This window comes from Manis javanica, chromosome 11 (genome assembly GCF_040802235.1).
Source record: "Manis javanica isolate MJ-LG chromosome 11, MJ_LKY, whole genome shotgun sequence".
Classification (NCBI taxonomy): domain Eukaryota; kingdom Metazoa; phylum Chordata; class Mammalia; order Pholidota; family Manidae; genus Manis; species Manis javanica.
This window is the reverse complement of record NC_133166.1, coordinates 69,553,260-69,578,258: the sequence shown is the minus strand read 5'-3', so window position 1 is coordinate 69,578,258 and position 24,999 is coordinate 69,553,260. Positions and strand designations below refer to the sequence as shown.

General features: G+C 51.8%; 2 protein-coding genes across 6 annotated transcripts; both read left to right on the top strand.

The window, feature by feature from the left end:
* The first annotated feature begins 444 nt into the window (after positions 1-444).
* Positions 445-17,259, top strand: ERBB3 (erb-b2 receptor tyrosine kinase 3). Of its 4 annotated transcripts, XM_017661927.3 has the most exons (28): positions 445-818; positions 4,345-4,496; positions 5,009-5,195; positions 5,889-6,014; positions 6,645-6,710; positions 6,855-6,973; positions 7,080-7,221; positions 7,586-7,699; positions 7,793-7,913; positions 9,426-9,499; positions 9,672-9,762; positions 9,972-10,177; positions 10,365-10,494; positions 10,633-10,723; positions 10,934-11,088; positions 11,466-11,519; positions 11,862-12,003; positions 12,582-12,701; positions 12,825-12,923; positions 13,103-13,288; positions 13,449-13,604; positions 13,850-13,925; positions 14,102-14,248; positions 14,342-14,439; positions 14,531-14,719; positions 14,878-14,949; positions 15,154-15,445; positions 15,656-17,259. In XM_017661927.3, the coding sequence occupies exons 1-28, from the start codon at positions 674-676 to the stop codon at positions 16,177-16,179; spliced, it is 4,074 nt and encodes a 1,357-aa protein (XP_017517416.3). In that variant the 5' UTR covers positions 445-673; the 3' UTR covers positions 16,180-17,259. The 4 variants fall into 4 exon arrangements, with proteins under 4 accessions (XP_017517416.3, XP_036864805.2, XP_017517417.3 ...); XM_037008910.2 differs by lacking the exon at positions 11,466-11,519; XM_017661928.3 differs by lacking the exon at positions 12,582-12,701.
* Positions 17,260-18,178: 919 nt separating this feature from the next.
* Positions 18,179-24,804, top strand: PA2G4 (proliferation-associated 2G4). Of its 2 annotated transcripts, none has more exons than XM_073216637.1 (13): positions 18,179-18,507; positions 20,187-20,315; positions 20,589-20,694; positions 20,785-20,854; positions 21,074-21,166; positions 22,657-22,720; positions 22,951-23,029; positions 23,174-23,252; positions 23,345-23,478; positions 23,762-23,856; positions 23,966-24,093; positions 24,250-24,303; positions 24,472-24,804. In XM_073216637.1, exons 1-13 carry the CDS (start codon positions 18,336-18,338, stop codon positions 24,535-24,537), a joined length of 1,269 nt encoding a protein of 422 aa, XP_073072738.1. In that variant the 5' UTR covers positions 18,179-18,335; the 3' UTR covers positions 24,538-24,804. The 2 variants fall into 2 exon arrangements, with proteins under 2 accessions (XP_073072738.1, XP_017517418.1); XM_017661929.3 differs by having other exon boundaries at positions 18,182-18,423.
* The last annotated feature ends 195 nt before the right edge of the window (positions 24,805-24,999 follow it).

Here is a 24,999-nt window from a genome sequence, read left to right as displayed (position 1 = left end):
GTGGCAGTGAAAAGGCGGGCTTGGGGCCTGTTCCCAGGCTGGAGGCCACCCCCGCCGCCAGCCAAATCCCCAGAGAGGCCGCCGGCGCCGGTCTGGAGGAGGAAGCGGCCGGAAACGGTGCAATTTCACGCGGCCTCCGGGGTCGGGTTCTGCGGTAGGGTAGATGAGTTATGGGTTTAGAGGGGTTTAGGGACAATGAGGTAGCCTGAGCGTGAGGCAAAAACACCCTCCGCCGCAAAACATGCGGAGAAAAACACATTCAGAAAGTAAATCCCCCAAGTGACCCAACCGGCTAGGGGAGCTGAGTGACTGGGCTGGTGGGCGAGGCCAACTTCCCGGGGCGGGCGTTGGGGCGCTCTCCCCACCCCCATTACCTTTCCTATCTCGGAGAGTTGGGCCTGCCCCTCCCCTGGGTCCGATTCCTGGGGAAAGAGAAGGCTGAGCCCGGTGTGCAGGGTACCGGGGCGCTGGGGATGCGGCCGGCTCCGCGGCAGCCGCGCGCCCGAGGGGGCGGCCGTGACTCAGCCGCGCGCTCCGCCCTCGCGCTCACGGACACGCCCTCCTGCCACCCCGCCCCGGCTCCGGCTCCTGCTCCAGCTCCGGCCCCGCCGCAGTGGGCCACCCCTCCGCCACAGCCGCCAGTTCGCTGGACGGCTCGGGTGGTTCCGCTTCGATGTCCCAGACCAGGTGTTCCGGGCCGGATCCGGCTGGGCTCCCCCGGCCCTCCGCTGGAGTCATGAGGACGAACGCGGCTCTGCAGGTGCTGGGCTTCCTTCTCAGCCTGGCTCGGGGCTCCGAAGTGGGCAACTCTCAGGCAGGTAAGCGGCGCGCGAGCACCGGCCGGCTGGGAACCTGGGGTCCCAAACCCAGTGCGCGGAGTGCTGGAGGGCGGGGCAGGGACTGGAGCGCGGACAGGGCCGGCTGGGACCACTTGGCCCGGGGCCGCCCGGCTCGGGTTCTCCGCTCTAGTCCCCGGACCCCGTGCTCGGCTGGTTCCGACGGGACGTGAGTCCTAGACCACCACCCTCCTGCCTCCTCAGCGTGTCGCCCACTCTTTAATTTGCTCCCCTGGTGGGGCAGATGCCGAGACAGGTCGCACTGCTGAGGGCCCTGCAGGGAGGGGAGCTGGGACTTCCATTCTGAAAAAGTGAGGAGATCCGAGGAAAATGGAGGTGGTGATCTCGGAGGGAGGGGGTGGTCTCACTGTGCTCCCCCACCGCCCTCCCGGGCTCCAGCTACCTCCAGTTTCGTTGTTTTGCCGACAGGGCGGAACTGTGGGAGGGTTAGAGGGGGTTGTTCTCCAGTGTTGGAAAACAAGAGTGGCACCTCCTCTCGGTGAGTGGGCCTGCCCTAGGGAGGGCTAAGGTTAACCAGAGGGCTGAGTCCAGGTGACATCAGGGTGAGAGGCCATGCAGATGTTGACTGCCCTCCTTCCCGCAAAATAATAAAGCTGGCTGGTCCCGGACTTAACCAACCTCTTTGTCAGGACCCAAATAAATTCAACTGATATTTATTGAGCATCTACTATGTACAAGACCCTGGTCCAGAGCTGCAGGGTCAAGAACTTCTAGCCTGTATTTCTCTTTGTCTTTTATGTCCGTAGCCTGAGGGCTACAGGGCACCCCTCCTGCCCACTGAGCCCCCTGTCCTGGAGAGTACTTCTGGCTCTAGCTTCTCCTCCACCTCCCTTCTGCTTATAGTATGCTTCTGTCTCTAGAAGTCTGGACCAGCCAGGTCACTCTTCCATTCCTCCTCCCACCACCCTGCCCCCGCTGCCATCCGAGCCTACCCCTTTGGCTACATCTTTTGGACGGGGGCCACAGGAGCGGTGCTGGCGGTGCTGGCGTTGCTGGCCTGGGAGGGAGGAAAACTGTTGGTCTCCTCCCCTCCCCCCAACCTCAGCCTGGGGTTTGGCATCTCCAGGGTCCCTGCCCCAGAGTGCGAGTGAAAGAAACACCTGTGCTTCCCCCACAGTTGCTGGGCCTAAATTTAGACCAAGGGATCTTGGGATGTGAACACTCCCAGCTGGTGGAGGGAGTGCCTGAGTCTAGACTCTCCTATTGCCAGTGAGGACCGCTGTGTTGGGAGGCGTGTTAATGAATCTATTCTGACAATGAAATTAGGTGGGAGGCTTAAAATGAGGGGAGTCTTCTGCCTTTTCCCTCCAGGCTGCTCTGTCTTTGCTGAAAAACACTCTAGAGCTGGAAAGTGTGATCTGACGGAGCTTGAGTGTGTTGGGACAAGGGAAGGGAGGGCTGAGGGTGGGGGTCTGGGGACTGGAGTGGGAGGAACTGAGTAGAGTACTGTATCACCGTCCCAGCCAGACCGTTGGAATCTGCAACCAGGAACCCAGGAGTTCCAGAGCCCAGCCACTGCTGAGGCCGGCAGGCAGGGTTAGGTCTCTTTACCCTTTATCTGGACCCTGCAGCCTCTGGGCATCCTGCCCTGTCTCGGTACTTCTATAGCCCCTTTGTCCTGGCTGTGATAGGGGTGGGGGATATTGGAGAGCAGGCCTCTGGTTGGGGAGGAGCTGGAGATTCTTGCTGTGACCCTCCCCAGCCCTCCTCCCCAAGCTGTGGGGTTCCTCTTTAAGCGGTGTTGTCCATACTCTTCCCACCCAGGCCCTTTGCTCCAGGTTTGTGTAATGTGGACTTTACCCTCAGGGTGGCAGGGAACTGGGGGCCTGTAACACTGTAGCCTTCCAGGCACAGACACAGAGTCTGCACAAACATGCCTGGGCAGGTGGGATAGAGGGGGCCACCTGAAGTACTTCCTAAATAAGGAAACCCAAGGACAGAACCATTATAGATTTCCACTGTCAGGGAAGTTGTGTGCATGTTGTGTATGTGTGTCACGAGTACATGCATGTACACACACATACCCCGCTTCCCTGTGCAGAACTCTTGGCTCCTCCCTTATCTTGGGAGAAGGGTTGTCTCCCTGACTTGGAAGAGGGGTGTCCTGCCAGGAAGGGGGTTGGGGTGGGGCTGTTTCAGAAATGACTAACCTTCCTAGTCTCTTTCTTTTCAGCCCAAGGACCCTGGAGTTCCCAGGCTCCTCTGTGGGCTACTGGCCTGCCTACCCATCTGCTGGGTCTAGCCCACCCCCTTCCACATGGGGAGTGGTAGGGAAGGGAGTCCTCAAAGTGCTCAGACTAGGGCTGTATCTAGAAAGAGGGGTTGGGCCTTACAGCTTCCCCTCCTTCTAGTCCTACCCCTGCCTCCCACTAAGCTGACTGGCCTCTGGCCTAGGGGAATGGTGAGTGGAACAGGTGGGATCTACTGCCCCCCCCCCCACCAGTCTTTCATGAGGCCATAGTAAAGGGAGAAGCCCAGGATTTCCCGCAGTCCCTGAGCCAGCCTTACCTACAAGGTAACATGAACCGCAGGACTAACATGCCTCACGTGCCTGAATCTAGGCTCTCCTGTTGTCAGTGAGGACTGCCGTGTTGGGAGGCATGTTAATGAATCTATTCTGACAATGAAATTAGGTGGGAGGTGTAAAACCAGGGGAGTCTTCTGCCTTTTCCCTCCAGGCTGCTCTGTCTTTGCTGAAAAACACTCTAGGGCTGGAAAGTGTGGTGCTGACAGAGCTTGAGTGTGTTGGGACAGGGAAAGGGAGTGCGGAGGGCCGGAGTTGTGGAAGAGGTACCAGGGTAGGCAACCAGCTCCTTATCTTAAGGCTTTAAAGACAAAGCTCACATTGACAACCCCCCATCTCTCCCCTCTAGTGAGGTCATTTGTCTGTGCCTCAAGGCTGGGGGCAATTGCTGCTGAGGACAGGTTGTCTGGGGGCAGAGTGGGGCAGCCCCCTGCTCCTAAACAGAATCGCCTCATTGTGGGCTGGGCTCTTCAGGCACTGCCCCCACCCTCAGTAGACACAATAGGGCCTGTGTGCTAGCCCCAAAGAGATATTTATTCCATGACATTGAGGCAGGATGGGAGTAGAGAAGTGCCCTGGCTGGAGTGGGAAGGGGAAGAGGGTAGCCAAGTTGTGGTCCTTTTTAATTTCTTTCTAAGGAGAGGGAAAAAACCCTACATCCTCCTTGATTAACCCCTTAGCACCCCAAGTAGTACCTGAAAGAGGCACAGAGGAGGCCCTGGTAAAAAGAAAACCCTTTCACCTTCTTGTAGGGGGATGGTGAGGGGATCCTGAGGAGAGGGAGTGGAGGCCGTCAGTCCAACCAAGGCCTTTGATTCTGTCTCTAGGGGTGACACTTGTAGGCAGCTACCTCACCATCCTGTGAAATGTTAACTGAAGGAGGGCAGCCCACAGGGTGGTCTTGGGGATGGAGCTGAAAACTTGTGTGCAGCCCTCTGCCACTCTTACCTCCACTTTAAACAGTGTGTCCTGGGACTCTGAATGGGCTGAGTGTGACCGGTGATGCTGAGAACCAATACCAGACGCTATACAAGCTCTACGAGAGGTGCGAAGTGGTGATGGGGAATCTGGAGATTGTGCTCACAGGCCACAGTGCTGACCTCTCTTTCCTGCAGGTTAGAGCGCCTGACCCTGCCTCAGCCTGGCCCCTCCCCTTCCCCCAGAAGCCTCCTCTCATTCTGCAGGGCCACCCTCTGCTGGAGTTCAGGTTCCTAAGAATTACCCTTGTGGATTGATGGGGACAGTGACTGGAATCTGGGACCTATGGTGAGGTCCCTGCAGCCAGGGGATTGTCATGAGAAGGGGACAGGGGCAGGATGGTGCTACTGTAGAGAGGCATCTGAGGACAGAGAGGTACCTGGAGAGATGAGGATCCCCGAGCAGGGGCCCTCCTGGCCCCAGGAACTCTGGGAAGGAGACTGTAGGATACTAGAATTCCTTAATGATTCCCGCTGTGTGTCTTCACCTGCGGGGGGACACAGTAGCATGTCCAGTTTACTCCCTACCCCAAACTAGGAACTGGAAAGGATTAGGGGAGCTAGGAGTTCCTTAGTGCCCTGGGGAGGGAGAGGGGATTGAGACCCGTTGCCCTGCTGTCCTCGCTGATTCATCTGCTCTGGCACCACAGTGGATCCGAGAGGTGACGGGCTATGTCCTTGTGGCCATGAATGAGTTCTCTACACTGCCACTGCCCAACCTCAGAGTGGTGCGGGGCACCCAGGTCTACGATGGGAAGTTCGCCATCTTTGTCATGTTGAACTATAACACCAACTCCAGCCATGCTCTGCGCCAGCTCCGCCTCACTCAGCTCACTGGTCAGTTCTGCGGGTTCCTTCTGGTCTTGCCTCTCAGACATCTGCCGCCAGGTGCCTTTTTGGCGACGTTTGGCAAGGCTGCTCACTCTTTGTGCTCCTGTCAGGTGCATACCACCTTAAAAGCTACTGGTTTAAAGGCCCACTGCTCCTTAAACAATACAGGGTCCTAATAGGCAGCTGGGGAGTCTGCCTCACAGGGAGGGTCCTTGTGTCCTGATGGGGCTGGAGTTAGAGCTGGATCTGTTATCCACTGCTCTAACTTCAAAGTACTGTGTACTTTGAGGTCCCTCCTTCCCTGGGAATGGGAATCCTACATACTCCCCCTCACAGTTCCCCACTAGCCGGAGGAATATAGGAGTTAACAGTCACTGGCCACCTACTTCCCCCAGTCAGGCTGGAAAACACACAGGCGGGACAGGGGTGGAGGGGTGGGGCGTGAGTCAGGCTCCCTCCCCCTTTCTTTCTCTTCCCCTCCCCCACTGGCTAAACCGGATCTGGACAGGTGTCTGGGGAGACAGGGTTTCTTACTGCCTGGCTCCTCCTCTGTCCTACAAGGTTAGCCTTCTCTGCAGGGTGGACTGAATTGGACATAACCATCTGCCCCTGAGTCAGGGTGGCCTTTTGGACTGAGTGGGGGAGGGACGGGGAGGCCTGCGTAGCTCTTAACCCCGCCACTTCTCTGCCCTACTTTAGAGATTCTGTCAGGGGGCGTTTATATCGAGAAGAATGACAAACTTTGTCACATGGATACAATTGACTGGAGGGACATCGTGAGGGACCGAGACGCTGCGATAGTGGTGAAGGACAATGGCAGGAGCTGTGAGTGGCCATGACCATGCTCCCCTCCCTATCACCAGAGTGACTTCTTTCCCGTCATCTTCCACATCTCTGATCTGACCCCACCTTCCCACTGAACAAACACCTAAGGCCTTAGACCCAAGGAGCCTGCCAGGAGGGTATAGTTCATTCCCCTAGAATCCAAACCACAGAAGCAGTGGGTCAAGAAAAGGGGCAGAAGATCTCTGTATGTTAAGTCTTTGGACTCTACATCTATTTCCACTATAACATCCTCCATTCTCCTTGAAACCTACCTTACCCTGACCACTGGGGACTGACACTGTCCCTGACAATCTGCTGCTCCCTGTCCACTGATTCACACATATCCTGGCTGGGTTCAGTTTGCCAAGGAGGAGCCAAGCTCATGGATTTGAACTAGGCCTGAGCTTGGCATCTGTCCCAGACCTCCCCCTTCAGTTGCCCTGTGGGTGGTGTGGAGGCGTGGCTCCACCTCTGTTGACAGCCAGCCCTGCTCTGCAAGAGCAAGGAGGGACACTGCCCTGGCTCTTTGCTTCCTGGGACTGGGGTGCCTATATGCTGATATCATCCCATTGAGTCATGCAAGCCTTTCTTGCCCTGATGGCCCCTCACGTTGCTTTCCTTCCCAACCAGGTCCCCCCTGTCATGAGGTCTGCAAGGGGCGATGCTGGGGTCCTGGACCAGAAGATTGCCAGACATGTGAGTTTACTTTCCTGTAAAAATTTCATATCCCTGCCCACACTGCCTGTGTCAACCCTGGGGGCAGGGCAGAGCCTAGAAGGCTAGAGGGTGAGAGTGGCCTCAGAATGCAGAACTGACAGCTGCGCTTTCTCCCCTTCATAGTGACCAAGACCATCTGTGCCCCTCAGTGCAATGGCCACTGCTTTGGGCCCAACCCCAACCAGTGCTGCCATGATGAGTGTGCGGGGGGCTGCTTGGGCCCGCAGGACATGGACTGCTTTGTATGTGCTCTACTGCCTTTGCCTGGGCTCAGAAGGGGGATGTGGGCTTTACAGAGGAGGTAGGGCTACTTGTAACATGAGTTTTAGGAGTCTCCCACGTTCCTAGGCCTGCCGACTCTTCAATGACAGTGGAGCCTGTGTACGCCAGTGTCCACAACCTCTTGTTTACAACAAGCTAACTTTCCAGCTGGAACCCAATCCCCACACCAAGTACCAGTATGGTGGAGTTTGTGTAGCCAGCTGTCCCCGTAAGTGTCTGACAGGAAGGATCAATGGTAGTGGAACCAGGATTTTAGATAAAATTTTAGTAGGCAAAGGGATCAGGTTGGGTGGTAGATAAGGGTAGAGAGGGCAAATGGTTGTGATCATACACGCACCCCAGTGAGTGACCCCTAGTCCTGTTTCCTCATCAGCTTCCCCAGGATGTCCAGCAATTGCTCCTAGTGCTGCTCCTTGGAGCCACAGAACAAAGGGCCTTTATAACCCCTAGGACAGCGCTGGAGGAGGCTCGGGGTGGATGGGCAAATCCAGTGCAGAGCAGGAGGGAACAGGTTCAGTTGGTAGCTGGCAATGTTCCTCCCTCATCTCTAATGGTGCCTTCCTCTTTCCTAGATAACTTCGTGGTGGATCAAACATCTTGTGTCAGGGCCTGTCCTCCTGACAAGATGGAAGTAGATAAAAATGGACTGAAGATGTGTGAACCTTGTGGGGGGCTGTGCCCCAAAGGTGAGTAGGGAATGCTAAAGAGTTGGTGAAGAGACATCCTTTCCTCTGAGACTACTCAGGCACCATCCCACTGTACCTCTTTTGTGTTTGCAGCCTGTGAGGGCACAGGCTCTGGGAGCCGCTTCCAGACTGTGGACTCTAGCAACATCGATGGATTTGTGAACTGCACCAAGATCCTGGGCAACCTGGACTTTCTTATCACTGGCCTCAATGGGTTAGAGATTCTACTTTTCCTCCCTGGCATCCCACCACAGCCGTCCCCTCACAATTCATTTCATTGGCTCAACCCTTCACATGTGGGACTGATTAGAAATCTAAATCTCTTAGAGGTCACAGAGGACCTGACAATGCTTAACTCAGTCTCTCACCCAGGGCTAGACTCTCCTCAGAGACACCCCTGAGCAATCCCCTCAGAGACATCTAGCTGAGTGGCAAGGGACAGGGACATTTTGTCCTCCTTAAAGTTCCCTAAAAATTCTTCTTTCAACTTAACGTAAAAATCTGCCTCCCCTGACTTCCAGCTATTTCCCCAGTTCTACTCCTTGAAGCAGAACCACAAAGAGCAAAGGGACTTTCTAATCCACATGACAGCCATTAAAGTGTGTGTGTACGTGTGAAACTGTAGGGCCACTTGCCTTATTTCTTTTGACAGGATTTTAGATCTGCACTAGAGTTGCAGAAGTGGTTTTAAGATTTCCCATACACTTTATACCCATTTCTGTCAAGTGTTAGTATTATACTATATGTGCTACTATTCTCATTCCACACAATGTACACGCTCATGCATGCACAGAGTGACACGCTCTTTTACCCTAGTTACGTTTCAGTGTATATTCCTTAAAAACAAGAATATTTTCTTACATAACCACAATACAATTGTTTGAACCAGGAAATTAGCACTAATACAAATGTTCTATAATTTACAGACCTTATTCAGAGCTCACTAATTGTCCTATTGATGTCCTGGATCATACATGACATTCAGTTATTATGTCTCTTCAGTTGCTAATCTGTTACAGTTCATGATTGGCCCTGTTGATGAGCACGGGGCAGGTAGTTGGGAGAATGTTCCTTAGTTGGGCTTGTGTGATATTTCCTTATACTTCAATTCAAGTTAAGCATTTTGATAGGAATGCTACAGATGTATTCTCCGCGCATCATACCCAGGAGGTGCACGATGTTGATTTGTACCATCACTGGTAATGACATCTCTGGTCACTTGGTTAAAATGATGTCTGCCAGGTTTTTCTACTGTAAAGGTTTTTCCCTTTTCAATAAATTATCTTGCCTGAGTCAGTTCTTATAATGAGAGTTGTCCGATAATGGTTTTCTAATTCCAGTACTCCTTCTGTGTTTGTTTATCAGCATTTTAGTGTTACAAAGAGTCTTCCCTTCCCATTTACTTACTTATTTAATCTGTACTTTATTCAGTGGCTTATAATCTTTTACAGTCATTGGTTTGGTGTTCAGTTGCCCCTGGTCTGGCCATCAGGGCCCCTCAGGCTGGCTCTTGTGCTTGTTGGGCCTGCAGCCTTCATTTCTGAGCACTTTCTTAGCTTTTTGCACAAGATGCTGTAGGCTCCCAGCCCTACTACCATTTCTCCAAGGAGCCCTGTTTCCTTTTAGTGGAGAATGATATTTAGAAACTAAGTTCTGGGGTCAGGCATGCTCATTGCTAGTAGGTCACAAATCCATCTTGTTAACTGGTGTTTACTGTTCTCTGCAGAGACCCCTGGCACAAGATCCCTGCCCTGGACCCTGAGAAGCTCAGTGTCTTTCGGACAGTACAGGAGATCACAGGTGAGTGGGAGGAGAGGCTACCCTTTCTGAGGGGAATAGAAGAGCCCCTCCTACACGCTCTGGTCTAACTACTTGAGGAAATCATGTCCCAGGTGGCCTGGGCGGGGCCGGGAGAACATGCAGGAGAGTAAGGGGAGAAGGACCCTGTTCATACACCTCTCTAATCCCTTAGGGTACCTGAACATCCAGTCCTGGCCTCCCCACATGCATAACTTCAGTGTCTTTTCCAACCTGACAACCATTGGGGGCAGAAGCCTGTACAAGTGAGTATAGGGTGTAAATGTAGCAGCGCCTCCTGGCAGTGATTCTGTTTCCTAGTGACTCACAGGCACTGTCACACGCAGCCAGCCTACAGGGTCTGACAGGTGATGGGGAAAAGGCAAAAGAATGGGGGTCCGTCTTGGGGGGCTGCCTAGCTCAGAGCAGGCATTCCCCTGTTTCCTGCCCTCTCATCCTGTCTCCTTGTCCTCAGCCGGGGCTTCTCATTGCTGATCATGAAGAACCTGAATATAACATCACTGGGCCTCCGATCCTTGAAAGAAATTAGTGCAGGGCGTATCTACATAAGTGCCAATCGGCAGCTCTGCTACCACCATTCTCTGAACTGGACCAGGCTGCTGCGGGGGCCTTCGGAAGAGAGATTAGACATCAAGCACAATCAGCCCCGGAGAGACTGCTGTGAGGGATGGGTACTGGGTGGAGGGGAGAGGGAGCTGCAAGGAGAGGCTGGGAGCGCTCAGCCAGTAGAGGAGCAGGGGTGGGTGGAGCCCAGGAGAGGGGGATGTTAGGTTGGAAGCAGGTAGGAGGACTTCAGAGAGGGCTTGTGAGGAGACCTCGGACTCCTAACCACCGCCTTCCTTTCCAGTGGCAGAAGGCAAAGTGTGTGACCCACTGTGCTCCGGGGGATGCTGGGGCCCAGGCCCTGGTCAGTGCCTGTCGTGTCAGAACTACAGCCGAGGTGGTGTCTGCGTGACCCACTGCCACTTTCTGAATGGGTACAGTGAAGGAGGGAGTCAAGAATGAGTGGGGGTTGAGTCCTGGGATGGCACCTGGAAGCCTTCAGACAACAAGCATGTGCCTTGGTGGGAACCCTGTGGTTGGGGGATCGGGACTTAGAAGTGATCCCATTACAGGGAGCCTCGGGAGTTCGCCCATGAGGCCGAATGCTTCCCCTGCCACCCGGAATGCCAGCCCATGGAGGGCACTGTCACCTGCAATGGCTCGGTACAGTAGCAGCACCAGGGTCTCTAGGACAAAGGGCAGGGATGATGCCAAAGGGCCTAGGAAATGATGTGGCCACATCTCAGGGCCAGCACTAGGAAGCCAGGTGGTGCTAGGTCTCTGCTTGGAGCATTGCAAATGGCTGGGTTGTTCTCGCTGGGAGGTAGAGACTGACCTTGGGATCCCATTTTTCCTGACCTCTCTTGCACCCAGGGCTCCGATGCTTGTGCCCAATGTACCCACTTCCGAGATGGGCCCCACTGTGTGAGCAGCTGCCCCTATGGAGTCCTGGGTGCGAAGGGCCCCATCTACAAGTATCCAGATGCCCAGAATGAATGCCGGCCCTGCCATGAGAACTGCACCCAGGGGTCAGTGATGGGATGATAGGAGGAGGCCAGGGTGAGGAGTAAGGGCCCAGAAGTAGGAGGAAAGGAGAGTGAGCGGGGCAGAAAGAAGAAAGGGACTGTGGTTGAAGAATCACTCCCAGCTTATGCAGCAAAGGATTGGACAAGGAACTGTAATAACTACACAAAATCAGAGCACAGTTAGGGAACCTGGAATCACCTCAGCTCGGGAGCCCCTTCAGGAGAGCGAGCCAGAGGCTTGGGCTGTGTCCAGGCTCTGACTTGGGTTCCAGGGTGGGACACTCATAGGGACCCACCAGGTTGTGTGTTGATGCTGTTGGAATGGGGCTTCCCGTGGGAGTCTCCCAGGCTCCATTTAAGAAGGTGACTTTCTTCTCCAGGTGTAAGGGACCTGGGCTGCAAGACTGTTTAGGCCAAACACTGGCACTGATCAGGTAATAATGGGCTTGGAGATTTAGAAAGCTGGAGTACCTGGGAGTGAAGCTCTGGAGAGGGAGGTTACCTGCTGGGAAGAGTTGAGTCTCTATTCATTCTGGCCTTCTATCTACAATCCCCTAAGGGGAATCCTGACTTCTGGCTTTCCTGTCCTGAAATTAACTTGCAGTATGCTCAGGGGTCTAGATTTAGGTTAACTCCTTCAGTGCTCAAGGATATATGTGTGTGTGTGAATGTTAACTTCTTGCTCTAGATGTGCACCATACCTTTCATACAGGTATAGATGACATGTGTAAGGGAGGTACAGACTCAGGATAATGCTGGGCTTCTTTATCTCACAGCAAAACCCATCTCGCAATGGCTTTAACAGTGGTAGTAGGATTGGCCATGATTTTCTTGAGCCTGAGTGGCACTTTCCTCTATTGGCGTGGGCGCCAGATTCAGAATAAGAGGGCTATGAGGCGCTACTTGGAGCGGGGTGAGGTGAGTATCTAGCTCACCCTTGAAAGGTATGCTCTGCCACTGAGCTTCCTCCTTCCCTAGAGACTTGATTCCTTTCTTCAAGGAGATAGCATAATCCACTAGAAAGAACTCTGGCCAGAGAAGTGGGAGACATGCATTCTAGTCTTGATTTTGCCGTTGATTTGCCACATGACTTTGAGAAAGTTCCCTTCCTTCCCTGTGCCTCACGTTATGCATGTACAACGTTCACCCTTACAGGGTGAAGGGGAATGATGCGGGCGCGTGTGCATTGGAAAGTATAGACAGTGGTATAAAAGTGGTACTCAAGGTGATAGTGTCACCAGCTCTACCCCATTGCCCCATCAAAAACCCAAGCCTCTTGATCCCTGACCTCATGAAGACTAAATAGCTTCCTCAGTCCTCAGGGTCTGTTATTCCCCAATATGCCTGTGGTGCTTTCTAAGACGAAAGACAGTTCCTCTTCCCATTCCTGGCTCCTTTGGGCTTTGCTGCTGTTGGCATCCACCTGTGGGGAAGGGGGTAGGAGTGGGACATGGGAGTGGGTTTTCCTGAGTGCCCCCTTCCCACCTGCTCCTCAGAGCATAGAGCCCCTGGATCCCAGTGAAAAGGCTAACAAAGTCTTGGCCAGAATCTTCAAGGAGACAGAGCTGAGGAAGCTTAAAGTGCTCGGCTCCGGTGTCTTTGGAACTGTGCACAAAGTGAGTGGCCCACAGAAATTCGGGAGGTAGGGAGAGGATCTAGGGTGAAGGGGAGAAAGATTTAGGGTAAGAACTAGCCTGGGGAGAATGGCTTTAGACTGACTCCTGCCCCAAACTTCCCAGGGAGTGTGGATCCCTGAGGGCGAATCAATCAGGATCCCAGTCTGCATTAAAGTCATTGAGGATAAGAGTGGACGACAGCGTTTTCAAGATGTGACAGACGTAAGTGAAGCAGGGGTCTTCCATATGCCCGAGGAGAGGGGCCAGTGTTAGGTATGGAGAGGCACAGTCCTGTGTTGGCAGGCACTAGGTCACCGTGCTGCTGTCCTTGAATGCCAGGGAGCCCTGGTCTGGGTATAGTGTACCTGTTTGTTCCCTTGATAACCCCTCGTGTCTCTTAGCATATGCTGGCTATTGGCAGCCTAGACCATGCCCACATCGTACGGCTGCTGGGACTGTGTCCAGGGTCATCTCTGAAGCTCGTCACTCAGTACTTGCCTCTGGGTTCTCTGCTGGATCATGTGAGACAACACCGTGGGGCCCTGGGGCCACAGCTTCTACTCAACTGGGGAGTACAGATTGCCAAGGTACGTGGACCGTGGAGAAGTTCTGTGATAGAGCTTGTCTGGCTGGGGGCTGGCAGGGAGGGCCAGGTTGAAGTTCTGAGAGGTGCCTTTAGGGTTTTTGGTGATTCTGGATCTCAAGGTCCAGCTCCCCCAACCATGAGAATACTTCCTTTTCCTATAGGGTATGTACTACCTCGAGGAGCATGGCATGGTGCATAGGAACCTGGCTGCCCGAAATGTGCTACTGAAGTCGCCTAGTCAAGTTCAGGTGGCAGATTTTGGGGTGGCTGACCTGCTGCCCCCAGATGATAAGCAGCTACTACACAGTGAGGCCAGGGTGAGATGATGTGAGGGCTGGGTAAGGAGGCGGGGGTGGAGCAAAGCATGGGGAGAGGGAGCAGTCAGTGGCCTCTTTCAGCAGCAATCAGTTGCTGCATGGTGAGTTCAAGAAGAGGAACTGGGAGATGCCAGGAACATATTTCAGAGAGCAAAAAGAAAAGAATGATAGAAAACTTGGGGTTTGGGAATCCTAAGAAAATGTGTGGCAATCAACTGGTGACACCTTTGTCTTTAATCCCCCAGACTCCAATTAAGTGGATGGCCCTCGAGAGTATCCACTTTGGGAAATACACACATCAGAGTGACGTCTGGAGCTACGGTCAGTCCATCTGGGTGCCCTCTATATCATCACTGGCCCAGCTTCCAAAGTGGCCTTTTGAGACCCCTTCTAGAATTTAAACCCTTTGGATCTTTGCATCAGATAAAGTTCTTCTTCCCTTCGTCTTCATGCCCTATCTGTTTTTGCCATAAGCTAGTCATGTCTTCCTATACCAGGTGTGACAGTTTGGGAGCTGATGACCTTCGGGGCAGAACCCTATGCAGGGCTGCAACTAGCTCAAGTCCCAGACCTGCTGGAGAAGGGGGAGCGGTTGGCACAGCCCCAGATCTGTACCATTGACGTCTACATGGTTATGGTCAAATGTGAGTTACCTGATGACCCCAGCCATTTAAAAGTGACTTCCGTCCCTCCCCTACTCCCCTCTCACTGCCCTACTTCCTGCATCTTACCCCCAGGTTGGATGATTGATGAGAACATTCGCCCAACCTTTAAAGAACTAGCCAATGAGTTCACCAGGATGGCCCGAGACCCACCGCGGTATCTGGTCATAAAGGTGAGTAGGGATTAGAAGATGTCAAGGAGATTTTAGGGAACAGGAGACTTGGCTGACCCAGGATCTACCTTAACAATCACCTGCCCTATAGAGAGAGAGCAGGTCCGGAATTCCCCCTGGGGCGGAGCCCTCTGCACTGACAAACAAGGAACTGGAGGAGGCAGAGCTGGATCCAGAACTAGACCTAGACCTGGACTTGGAGGCAGAGGAAGACAACCTGGCAACCACATTAGGCTCTGCTCTCAGCCTGCCAGTTGGAACACTGAGTCGGCCACGGGGGGTAAGGCACTTTCCGGTTAGTTACCCAAGACTTTGAAACCCTGAGCCGTCTGTACACCTGTGCCCTGATGAGCCCTACAGCTGCCCAGATTGACTGCTCAGAGGCCCCCATGGTGAGATTTCTCCTTTAATCTAAACCTTTTTCACTCTTCATCATAGAGCCAGAGCCTTTTAAATCCATCATCTGGTTACATGCCTATGAACCAGAGTAATCTTGGAGAGGCTTCCCAGGTAAGGTCTGTCTCTAAAGGCTGTGAGAGGCTGGGTGCAGGGTCTTATGATTTGCAAGGGGTAGTGTAGGAGACTTTGGAAACCTGTGAGGTTTAATCGGTGTCCTACAAAAAAGGCATTGAACAACCCCCAGGGCCTCTTAAACAAACACCTTTTATGTCCTTGTCTCTCTCTATACCTCCGTGTTATTATTTCCCTCCTCAGGATTCTGCAGTCTGTGGAGGTACTGGGTGCCCCCATCCAGCCTCTCTGCATGCAGTGCCACGGGGACGCCTGGCATCAGAGTCGTCAGAGGGCCATGTGACAGGTTCTCAGGCTGAGCTGCAGGAGAAGGTGTCAATGTGTAGAAGCCAGAGCCAGAGCCCGCGGCCACATGGAGACAGTGCCTATCATTCCCAGCGCCACAGCCTGCTTACTCCTATCACCCCACTGTCCCCACCAGGGTTAGAGGATGAGGATGGGAACGGCTATGTGATGCCTGACGCACACCACAAAGGTGCCTGGCTCTCTCTGGGGCTCTCCTCAGATCTTCTCTGTCCTCCCTCTGGGGCTCTCCTCAGATCTTCTCTCTCTTTCTCCGGGCTCCTTTTAATCCTGTCTCCTCTGACCACATCCCCCTCTTCCTTTTTCCCTCACTCTCCCCCAATCCCCACTTGCCTATTACAGAGACATTCTCCTCATACTTAGCCTCTCTTCTCAACTTCAGGTACTCCCTCCTCCCGGGAAGGTACCCTTTCTTCAGTGGGCCTCAGTTCTGTTCTGGGTACTGAAGAAGAGGATGAAGATGAGTATGAATACATGAACCGGAGGAAAAGGCACAGCCCTCCTTGTCCTCCAAGGCCAAGTTCCCTTGAGGAGCTGGGTTATGAGTACATGGATGTGGGATCAGACCTCAGTGCCTCCCTAGGCAGCACACAGAGTTGCCCACTCAACCCTGGGCCCATCATGCCCACTGCTGACACAGCTCCAGATGAGGACTATGAATATATGAATCGGCAGCACGGTGGAGGAGGTCCTGGGGGGGATTACAGAGCCATGGGGGCCTGCTCGGCAGCTGAGCAAGGTTATGAAGAGATGAGAGCTTTCCAGGGGCCTGGACACCATGCCCCCCATGTCCATTATGCCCGCCTCAAAACTCTACGTAGTTTAGAAGCCACTGACTCTGCCTTTGATAACCCAGATTACTGGCATAGCAGGCTTTTCCCCAAGGCCAATGCCCAGAGAACATAACCCCTGCACTCTGAAGTACTCAGGGAGCATCTGATGGCAGCTAGTGTGTCTAGAGGGTACCCCTCTTCTCCCTAGTCCTTCTCCCTTCCGGGTCTTAGCCCAGTTTCCCCCTAGTCCTAGACAACTCCATGCAACCTTTGGAGGCTTTTAAACACTTCTGACACAGATATTCTCCTGTTATGTAGCCAGCAGTGCACTTTCTTCTCTTCCCAACCCCAGGAAAGGAGCTTCCCCTTTTGTGAGCTGTCCAATCCCATTCCTCAGGGAAAATCCCTGAGATATGAAAGATCACTCTCCACATCCTTTCTCTCAGACTGATTTGTACATTGTAGGCTTTAAAGTGTGCCTTTGTTTCCCATCAGACTCCTAGTGAAGAGGAAAGGGGAGACCTGGCAAGGGAAAGTAAAATTTTGGCTTGTGATTCTTAACCTCTGGAAAGAATGGAAAGCTTAAAATCTTGTGAAATAAAGAGGTTAGGAGAAGATAAGATTACTATTAATTGAGCATCCACTATGTGCTAGGCTTCATGCTAAACTTTACCTACATTATCTCAATCCTTACAACAAATTTGTGAACTAGGTATTATCCCATTTTACAAATAAGGAAACTGAGCCTTAAAGAGATTAAGTAAATTAAGAGGTAGATTCAGGATTCAAAAACTTGCAAAATATGTAGTCTTACTGTAAGGTTTCAAGGCAAACTGCTGTTGTAACTCAAGAACCTTGTTCAGGGACATTGTCCCGTTTTTGCATGGAATCAAGTGTGACCCTAATGACCACAGCCTCCTCCAAAACCCCAGACTTCTCAGGAAGTGGGGGGGAAGGGAGTGGTCAGAAGAAAAATAACTGGATGACTTGTGTAAACCACAACCTACATGTGCTATGAGTGATCTCCACTTCTTACCCAAGGGTCCCAAGAGTCACTTGTTGGAGCTATTCCCATCCAGTAGTGGGAAGCTTCCAGTTGGGAAAGAAGACTCAGCTTCAGACCTGTCCCCCTTGGATAGGAAACGCCGGTATCTGTTCTATCACTTAAGTTTTTTGCTTTGTTTTTATACATGTCAATAAAAATGCCAAGGTTTTTCAGCTTACTGTCTATCAAATGAGGAAAACCTTGTGGATAAGCCACCCCTTTGTTCTGCTTCTCAGCAGTGGGATAGTTACCACCACATGCTGCCTTCTGTCTCTTGACAGTCCTCTGTGCCATGCAGCTTTTTGAACCCCACTTCTTGTTTTCCCGTAAGACCAGCATAGCACACAGCCCTTTTCGTTTAGTAGTTTTACTAGGAAGCTACAGGGCAACCAACAGGGAGTAACAAAACGTTTGGCAAGTCTAGTAAGCCCCCAGATGGGGTTCCCTCAGCAGGGGGCATACTGAAACCCCCCCACCTTGAGAACCCTCAGTCTCGGGCGCTCCCCTGAGGTGCGTGCCACCAGAGCCCCCCCCTCGGAGCGCTCGGGCCGGCTCCCACGGAGTCCGACCTGTGGCTCGCAGGTTAAGTGAGTAACCCCTGCGCAGTCCGCTACCGGGTGGGCCCGGCTCCCAGCACTCGCAGGTCTCCTCCACGCCCGCTCTGCTCTTCCGGTTCTTTCAGCGCCGGAGGACTGCGAGAACCGGCCAGACTGGCCGAGGAAGGGCGCGCCCGGCCACCTCGCCGCCATCACGGCCGCTCCCCACCCGCCCGGGCCCACCCTGCAGCGCCACTTCCGCGGTACCGCCCCACGGTAGCGCAGGTTTTCGCTCGGAGCTGCAGGGGCAGGTAGTCTTTCCGCGAAAGGAAAGGCCCTCGCTCCCCAGCGGCTCCGCCTTCCCGCCAGACCTGAACCTTCCCGGCGTGCCCGCGACCCGGACGTGCGGGCCCCGGAGGCACGGCCCTAGCGCCGGATTCAGGGCCGCGGAGGCAGCTGGGAGTCGTGGTTCGCCAGGCCTGAGAGCGCGCGCGGCGGGCGGAGGTAAGGACTCATTGTCCCGGCGTGCCCTGCGCCGCCGCCCGCGCGCCACCTTGCGCGCTCGCCCGTCCGCTGCTCCCGTGTTTGTGCGCGTTCGCTCGCGCTCTCCTCGCGGACTAGGGGCTCTGGCTGCAGCGTGCGGCCGGGAAGGGAGGCATAGGCGGCAGCTTAGGGGAACGAGGCTGCGGGGGTGGTGGCGGCGGGAAGATGTCGGGCGAGGACGAGCAGCAGGAGCAGACTATTGCCGAGGACCTGGTCGTGACCAAGTATAAGATGGGGGGCGACATCGCCAACCGTGAGTGCGGCCTCGGTCCGGAGGGCGAGGCTGAGGGGGAGAGGCAAGGGAGACGGCGCTGGGCCGGTCCGAGCGACCGGAGAGGTGCGGTCGTGTCGCGCGGAGTGGGCTGCTGAGGGAGCGCGACTGCCCACCGGGGGGTGGCGTGCTGGGAGGATTAGGTGTCCCGCCCAGGACCTGAGTGGCCAGGCCCGGGCCGGAGTCTGGGGCTGAGGGCTCGCGCGCTGGCTGGGACCCCAGGCCGTTGGTAGGGAGGCAGGGCGCAGCGATGCCCCTCACCCTTAGGTCCGGATCCTGCCTCCTTTGGTTCTGGCAGCGGCGAGGCCGCCTCGAAAAGGAAGCGTCCAGCTGTTGGCGACGGGAGCGCCCGTTGTGTCGTGGTCCCTGGCGTCCGCAGCCAAGCCCGCACGGTTGCCGGGACCCCATGCAGATCGCCGGCCCTCTTCCTCCGCCACCATCCCTGACGCTAGCCTCCCTACCACGTGCTTTGCTGGAGTCTTTCTTCTTTACTTCTCTCCTTCCCTGGTGGGGGCCCCCTTCCATTGCTGGGCCAGTTCAGGGACCGTTGGAGGACACCCCTGGAGCCGCTACCACAACTCTTGGATATATTCTGGCTTTTAAAGTTTTTCGTCACTGCCTCCATGCAGTCCGTGCCCCTAGCCTTAGTGAGCCGCCAAATGTGATTGTTCTCAGGGGCCTGACAACTAACTCCAGGGGTGTTCTGAGGCCCTCCTCACCCCAACGAGGCGAACTCGTGAAAAGTGCTGGAAAGGGGGCACTGATTTTAGGCGACGCCCTTCTCAGGACTGTGCTCCGGCTTTCTCAGCAGTCTCCTGCCACTCTAGGCAGATGTGTCTTTGCAATTTAAAAATCCAGTTAGGGGGGATAGAAAATGCATGTCTTTGGGCATTTAAGTGGTTTGACAGTAAGATAGGTGTTGAGGTTGCCTTTTTGCCTGTGGCTGAAAACCTGAGTTTTTTAGGCTCCCAAAGAATCACCAGAACTTAGGTCACAAAAATCAAAGCTGAAGTTCAGGGTGGGCTGTGTCGAGGGTGTCCAGGGGCACAACAGTGCTTCATGAAGTGGTTTGAATCAGAGTAAAAATAGCTTTTCCTCTTGGAATTTGTAACTTCTGAGGCACCGATCCCAGATACTGGTTTGTAGCTCTTGGATCACAGACCAATAATCTGCTAAAAGCTGAACGCCATAAGCCTGCTGAAGCCCAAGGACCTCAGATTAAGTCGCTTTGGCTAATCCACCTGTTTATGAGGAAATAAATCTACATAAGTTGAGACTACTTAACACCTAATTGGGGTATCTAAGAAGGGAAGAAGGTAGCATTTAACTAATGCATCAATCAGCTTCCAAGTCAGCGATTCTATATCTACCTTCCTGTTTCCCTGACACCTATAAAGTTTCTCTAGTCTGCTTTGCATGTATGTGGGATACCTTGGTGAGAACCCCCTTGAAGTTGATAGTTCCGCCCTTCCGCACCACTGGTAGCACTTTGGCAAATCTCTGTTGCCCAGGGAGACAGTCTGTATATATCCAGCTGTCACATTATGTAAAGCAGGGCGAAGGGAATGTTGACATTTTTATTTTTGGAAAAGCAGGGTAGAAATTTAGAGATTATAGGTAGGTACATTTCCTCCTTCAGCTTTAGGGCAATGGCACTAGAGAATAGTAAAAATAGAAACTCATATTGTGTGGTTGGTAACTTAGACAACATTTGCAGGGTTGACATGGTGGTATTCTGTCCCCAGGGGTACTTCGGTCTGTGGTGGAAGCATCCTGCTCAGGTGTGTCAGTCCTGAGCCTTTGTGAGAAAGGTGATGCCATGATCATGGAAGAGACAGGGAAAATTTTCAAGAAAGAAAAAGAAATGAAGAAAGGTAAAAAACAAAAACAAAACAATCCCCCACTTATTTCCCAAGTTTGACCTTTATTCAGTCAGTTTAATTGTAATGATGCAGCCCCACCCCAGCTCTGGTTGAGACATTTGGAAATTTGGAATGGCAGGTGGGATACAACATTTTCTTACCCCATCCAAATGGATTAAACTTAAGCAAGACCCTGAAGAAAATCCTTCCATTATTCTGAAGGGCAGCAGGACTATGCAAGAGAAAGAGAGCAAGGCAGTTAGGCTGATGGTTATCTCTTTACAGGTATTGCCTTTCCCACCAGCATTTCGGTAAATAACTGTGTATGTCACTTCTCCCCCTTGAAGAGTGACCAGGACTATATTCTCAAGGAAGGTGACTTGGTAAAAATGTAAGTTTACACCACTTTAGAGCACTTGTCTTTTTCCTAAGCTTTGCATAGTGCCAATTGCTAATGCTGTGCTCTGTTCTTGCCTTTCAGTGACCTTGGGGTTCATGTGGATGGCTTTATCGCTAATGTTGCCCACACTTTTGTAGTTGGTATAGCTCAGGTAGGTGGTCTCCTGTGAACTTTGTTCACACTGTAGAGTTCGGGAAAGTGCACTGTTGCCTGCTTCTTACCCCATTCTGTGCCAACACATAAACTTTGAAAGTCTAGAGAAATAAAAGGAGAAAGATGTTTTCTCTCCTGTTCATTGCCAGCCTTGCATAAGGATGCCTGAGTTACAGAGCTTTCTTGGAAAACACTGATTACATTTCCTTACCTACAGGGGACCCAAGTAACAGGGCGGAAAGCAGATGTCATTAAGGCAGCTCACCTTTGTGCTGAAGCTGCTTTACGCCTGGTCAAACCTGGAAACCAGGTAAGCTGTTTAGTCCAACTCCAAAGCTTAATAGAGCCAAATATGCTTTAAGTATCTGTAGCTGTTCCATATTGAACTACCATCTTCTCCAGCTTTTCAAAGTAGTTATATTTTAGGTTGGGATTTCTGAAAGAGGCAGGAACTGAAGAGCTTAATAGTAAAAAGCAGTTAACTCTGAGTGCCTACCGTAGAGAGTCCTCTGCTGGCTGTATGGGAATATATGTCCCTTCCTCATGGAGTCTGTAGAGACCCTTCCTCTCTCATGTCCAAGATACACATCTTTCCCCAAAATAACTTGATGTCAGTAGCTTACAATAAAACACAAATATAAAAGCTTTATATTTTTTAATATATTTGTTTTGTTTTGTTTTATACAGAAATTATAATAATACCAAGAGACACCAAAAGTCAGTTCTGTACCTTGCAAGACAATATTAGGAAACCCAGGGATCATAAGCTTCTCATGAATTAATTCAGTTTAGCATATTAGACTATCAATAGAGACATTTCTCTAATACTCAGAATTTCCAGAGACCTGTTCAATACTTAAAACATCCGTTTTTTCTCTTTCTGTGCTCTCTTGTTCTTCATGCTTTTAATCATTTATTTCATCCACATTGTTATTTAATTGCATCATTTATTACTTAAACCTCTTAGTCTCTTCACAATGATGCCTACTTCCTAAAGCTATTATAAAGCACTTTGAACAGCACCTGGCACTTAGTAAGCACTTGTGATAGCTGTTTTTATCTTGCATGTTTGTTATTTTTATTATTTATATACTATTGTGTTTTCCTCGCTGGATAGTGGTGGTGTCCTTTCCAAGAACAGTGGATGTTGTATAGCTGTGACATCAGACTTCCTAGGTTCTTACCCTATAACTTTTGAGTTTAAATTTTCTCATCTGTAAAATGGCAAAAAATAAAATTTTGCCTTATGAGAAAGGTTGTGTGATGGTTGAGGTGATCCATGTAAAGTGATTATCACAGACCTAGTACATAGCGTAACACTATCAGGTGTGCCTAGTTACTTTCCTTTCTAAGAAATATAGCTTAGGTGAGGATCAGATCATGTTTGAAAGAGGTGAGAAGAGGAAGAGTTTGCCGTCCCCTCTCAACAGGTAGGAATGGTGGAATGAACACTGTACTTACTGTCAGAAGAAGCTGGGTTTTCAGTTTGCTGGTTTAACCCTGAGCAAATGCTTTCTGGGCATCAGTTTTCTCATCTTCTGGATTGGGATATGGATCTGCCATGCTTATTTTCCAGAACTGTCTAGTTGGGCCATCTTTGTGAAAGCACTTTATAAAATGATGTGTGCATGTGAGGTGTCCTTAGGTTGTAAGGAGGCAGGGCTGTGTCATGAAAGACAAGTGATATTCATTGCACTTGATGGAGAATGTGTGGGCTCTTAGCTCTTTTGTGCTTACTCTCATGGTAGATTACTTACCAGCCCCTGGTATCTTACCTTTTATTTGGTCTTGTACTTCTAGAACACACAAGTGACAGAAGCCTGGAATAAAGTTGCCCACTCATTTAATTGCACGCCAATAGAAGGTGAGACCTCATATAAACAAGATTGACAGTCTGGGTGGTTTAGCAGAATTGAGGATTTTGCTCCCTTGAGGATCCATCCAACAGTCTAAGCCAAAACCTCAGTACCCTGTATTTCCATAGCCATGCACTTTCCTCTCATTGCCTGGTCCATCAGACCGCTTGGGTGAGTAGACTTGGAAACCTTTTGGGAGTCTAGGTGGCTGGTACCATAGTCTTTGTCCTGTCTACAGGTATGCTGTCACACCAATTAAAGCAGCATGTCATTGATGGAGAGAAAACCATTATCCAGAATCCCACAGACCAGCAGAAGTAGGTGCCAGTCCCACCCTTCACCTTCCACCATACTGTAGTAGTCTTGAACTTTTCTTCCATTCTCAGCCTAATCTGGTCCACCTTCTACTCCAAACAGGCACTACTTATTGCTGTTTATGCTTTCCTTTCTATTCCTTTTAGGAAGGACCATGAAAAAGCTGAGTTTGAGGTACATGAAGTATATGCTGTGGATGTTCTCGTCAGCTCAGGAGAGGGCAAGGTGAGGAGAATCCCCTAGGGCTGGCAGAGAATGGTGACTGAGGGTGTGTTTCAGCAGCACCAGACCAAATGTGACCTAACTTACTCTTTAAGGCGAAGGATGCAGGACAGAGAACCACCATTTACAAACGAGACCCTTCTAAACAGTATGGCCTGAAAATGAAAACTTCACGTGCCTTCTTTAGTGAGGTGGAAAGGCGTTTTGATGCCATGCCCTTTACCTTAAGGTACTGCTGCACTTAGCTAGAAATGGAACCAGTCTGACTGAGACCACACACCCAGGAACACTCTCCTCCCCACCATCCCTGCCCTCTCACTCCCCACCTGCCTAGACTTGTAGCCCAGCCTGCTTGCCCCCCTTTCTCCCTCCCTGTCTCCCTCTCACTGAAGGTATGGGGCAATCCTAAAGCCTGGTTTCGCCTGAGGGTAGGAGCTGTTTAAAAGCATGAGCAAAACATAAGACATGGCAGGGAGTTAAGGATACCTTAATTTGACTTGCCCTACCTCCAGGGCATTTGAAGATGAGAAGAAGGCCCGGATGGGGGTGGTGGAGTGCGCCAAACATGAACTGCTGCAGCCGTTTAGTGTTCTCTATGAGAAGGAGGGTGAGTTCCAGGACAAGTCTCACTTTGGAGCCGGATCGCGGCCCCTCATGCCTAAAGCTTACAGAAAAGGTATGAGGAGGGCTTTTCATCAAACACTTTTCTCCCATAGGTGAATTTGTTGCCCAGTTTAAATTTACAGTTCTACTCATGCCCAATGGCCCCATGCGCATAACCAGTGGCCCCTTTGAGCCTGACCTTTACAAGTCTGAGATGGAGGTCCAGGATGCAGAGCTAAAGGTTAGTGTGGGATGGAATGTAGTGAGCAACGTGGCACCTGTCTTAGGAATGAGGACTAAATGTCAGCAAAGTCCTAAAAACTACAATACTGAGAAGAACACTTTGCTTCCTCCACATTCCTCAGAATTTGTTTTCCTTTTTTCTCCTACTTTCCAGGCCCTTCTCCAGAGTTCTGCAAGTCGAAAAACTCAGAAAAAGAAAAAAAAGAAGGTGTGTTATGATGATCCCTCTTCAATAGGGTGAACCTGATCCCTCTTTTTTCTACCATTCAGGGTTGAGGTGGGGGTATAGATTTCTATACATCTTTACCTCTGCTGTTGTCAGCCGTGACCTACAGAATTAGGGTGACAAGTCTCCTCCTCCTTTCCATGAATATAGGCCTCCAAGACTGCAGAGAATGCCACCAGTGGGGAAACATTAGAAGAGAATGAAGCTGGGGACTGAGGTGGGTTCCATCTCCCCAGCTTGCTGCTCCTGCCTCATCCCCTTCCCACTACACCCCAGGCTCTGTGAAGTGTAGTTCATCTTCTCCACCCAGGACCACCAGCAGAGCGGGGTCTCCCTGCCCAGCCCATTTCCCCAGCCCATTTCCCTTCCGACAACAACCAGCTCCGACTGACTCTGGTCTTGGGAGGCCAGGCTTTCCAGCCACTGAAGACTACTTTAAATAGTAAAGAAAAATTGAATAATAAAATCAAGAGTCAAAATTCATCGCCTTCAAGCCCCTCTTTCTAGCCTTTTTCTACTACTATGCTTGGTCAAGGTTTATGGCCCTACAGTGAACAAGGAGGAGGCTAAAGTAGCCATCACTAAAAACGCAGCTGAGATTTTTTTATACCACTCCAATGTCAGCATTTTCCTATGAGTTGGGGCTTGATCCTCTCTCTTCCCACTCTCCCCAAGTAT

Excerpts from the sequence above, each read along its gene's own strand:
- PA2G4 (XM_073216637.1), top strand. The coding sequence starts at position 18,336 with ATGTCGGGCGAGGACGAGCAGCAGGAGCAGACTATTGCCGAGGACCTG. Across the intron at positions 20,316-20,588 it reads AGAAAAAGAAATGAAGAAAG|GTATTGCCTTTCCCACCAGC; the intron begins GTAAAAAACAAA and ends ATCTCTTTACAG. Across the intron at positions 23,253-23,344 it reads TCAGCTCAGGAGAGGGCAAG|GCGAAGGATGCAGGACAGAG; the intron begins GTGAGGAGAATC and ends TTACTCTTTAAG.
- ERBB3 (XM_017661927.3), top strand. The coding sequence starts at position 674 with ATGTCCCAGACCAGGTGTTCCGGGCCGGATCCGGCTGGGCTCCCCCGG. Across the intron at positions 12,702-12,824 it reads TCTTTGGAACTGTGCACAAA|GGAGTGTGGATCCCTGAGGG; the intron begins GTGAGTGGCCCA and ends CAAACTTCCCAG. Across the intron at positions 14,249-14,341 it reads CTACATGGTTATGGTCAAAT|GTTGGATGATTGATGAGAAC; the intron begins GTGAGTTACCTG and ends TCTTACCCCCAG.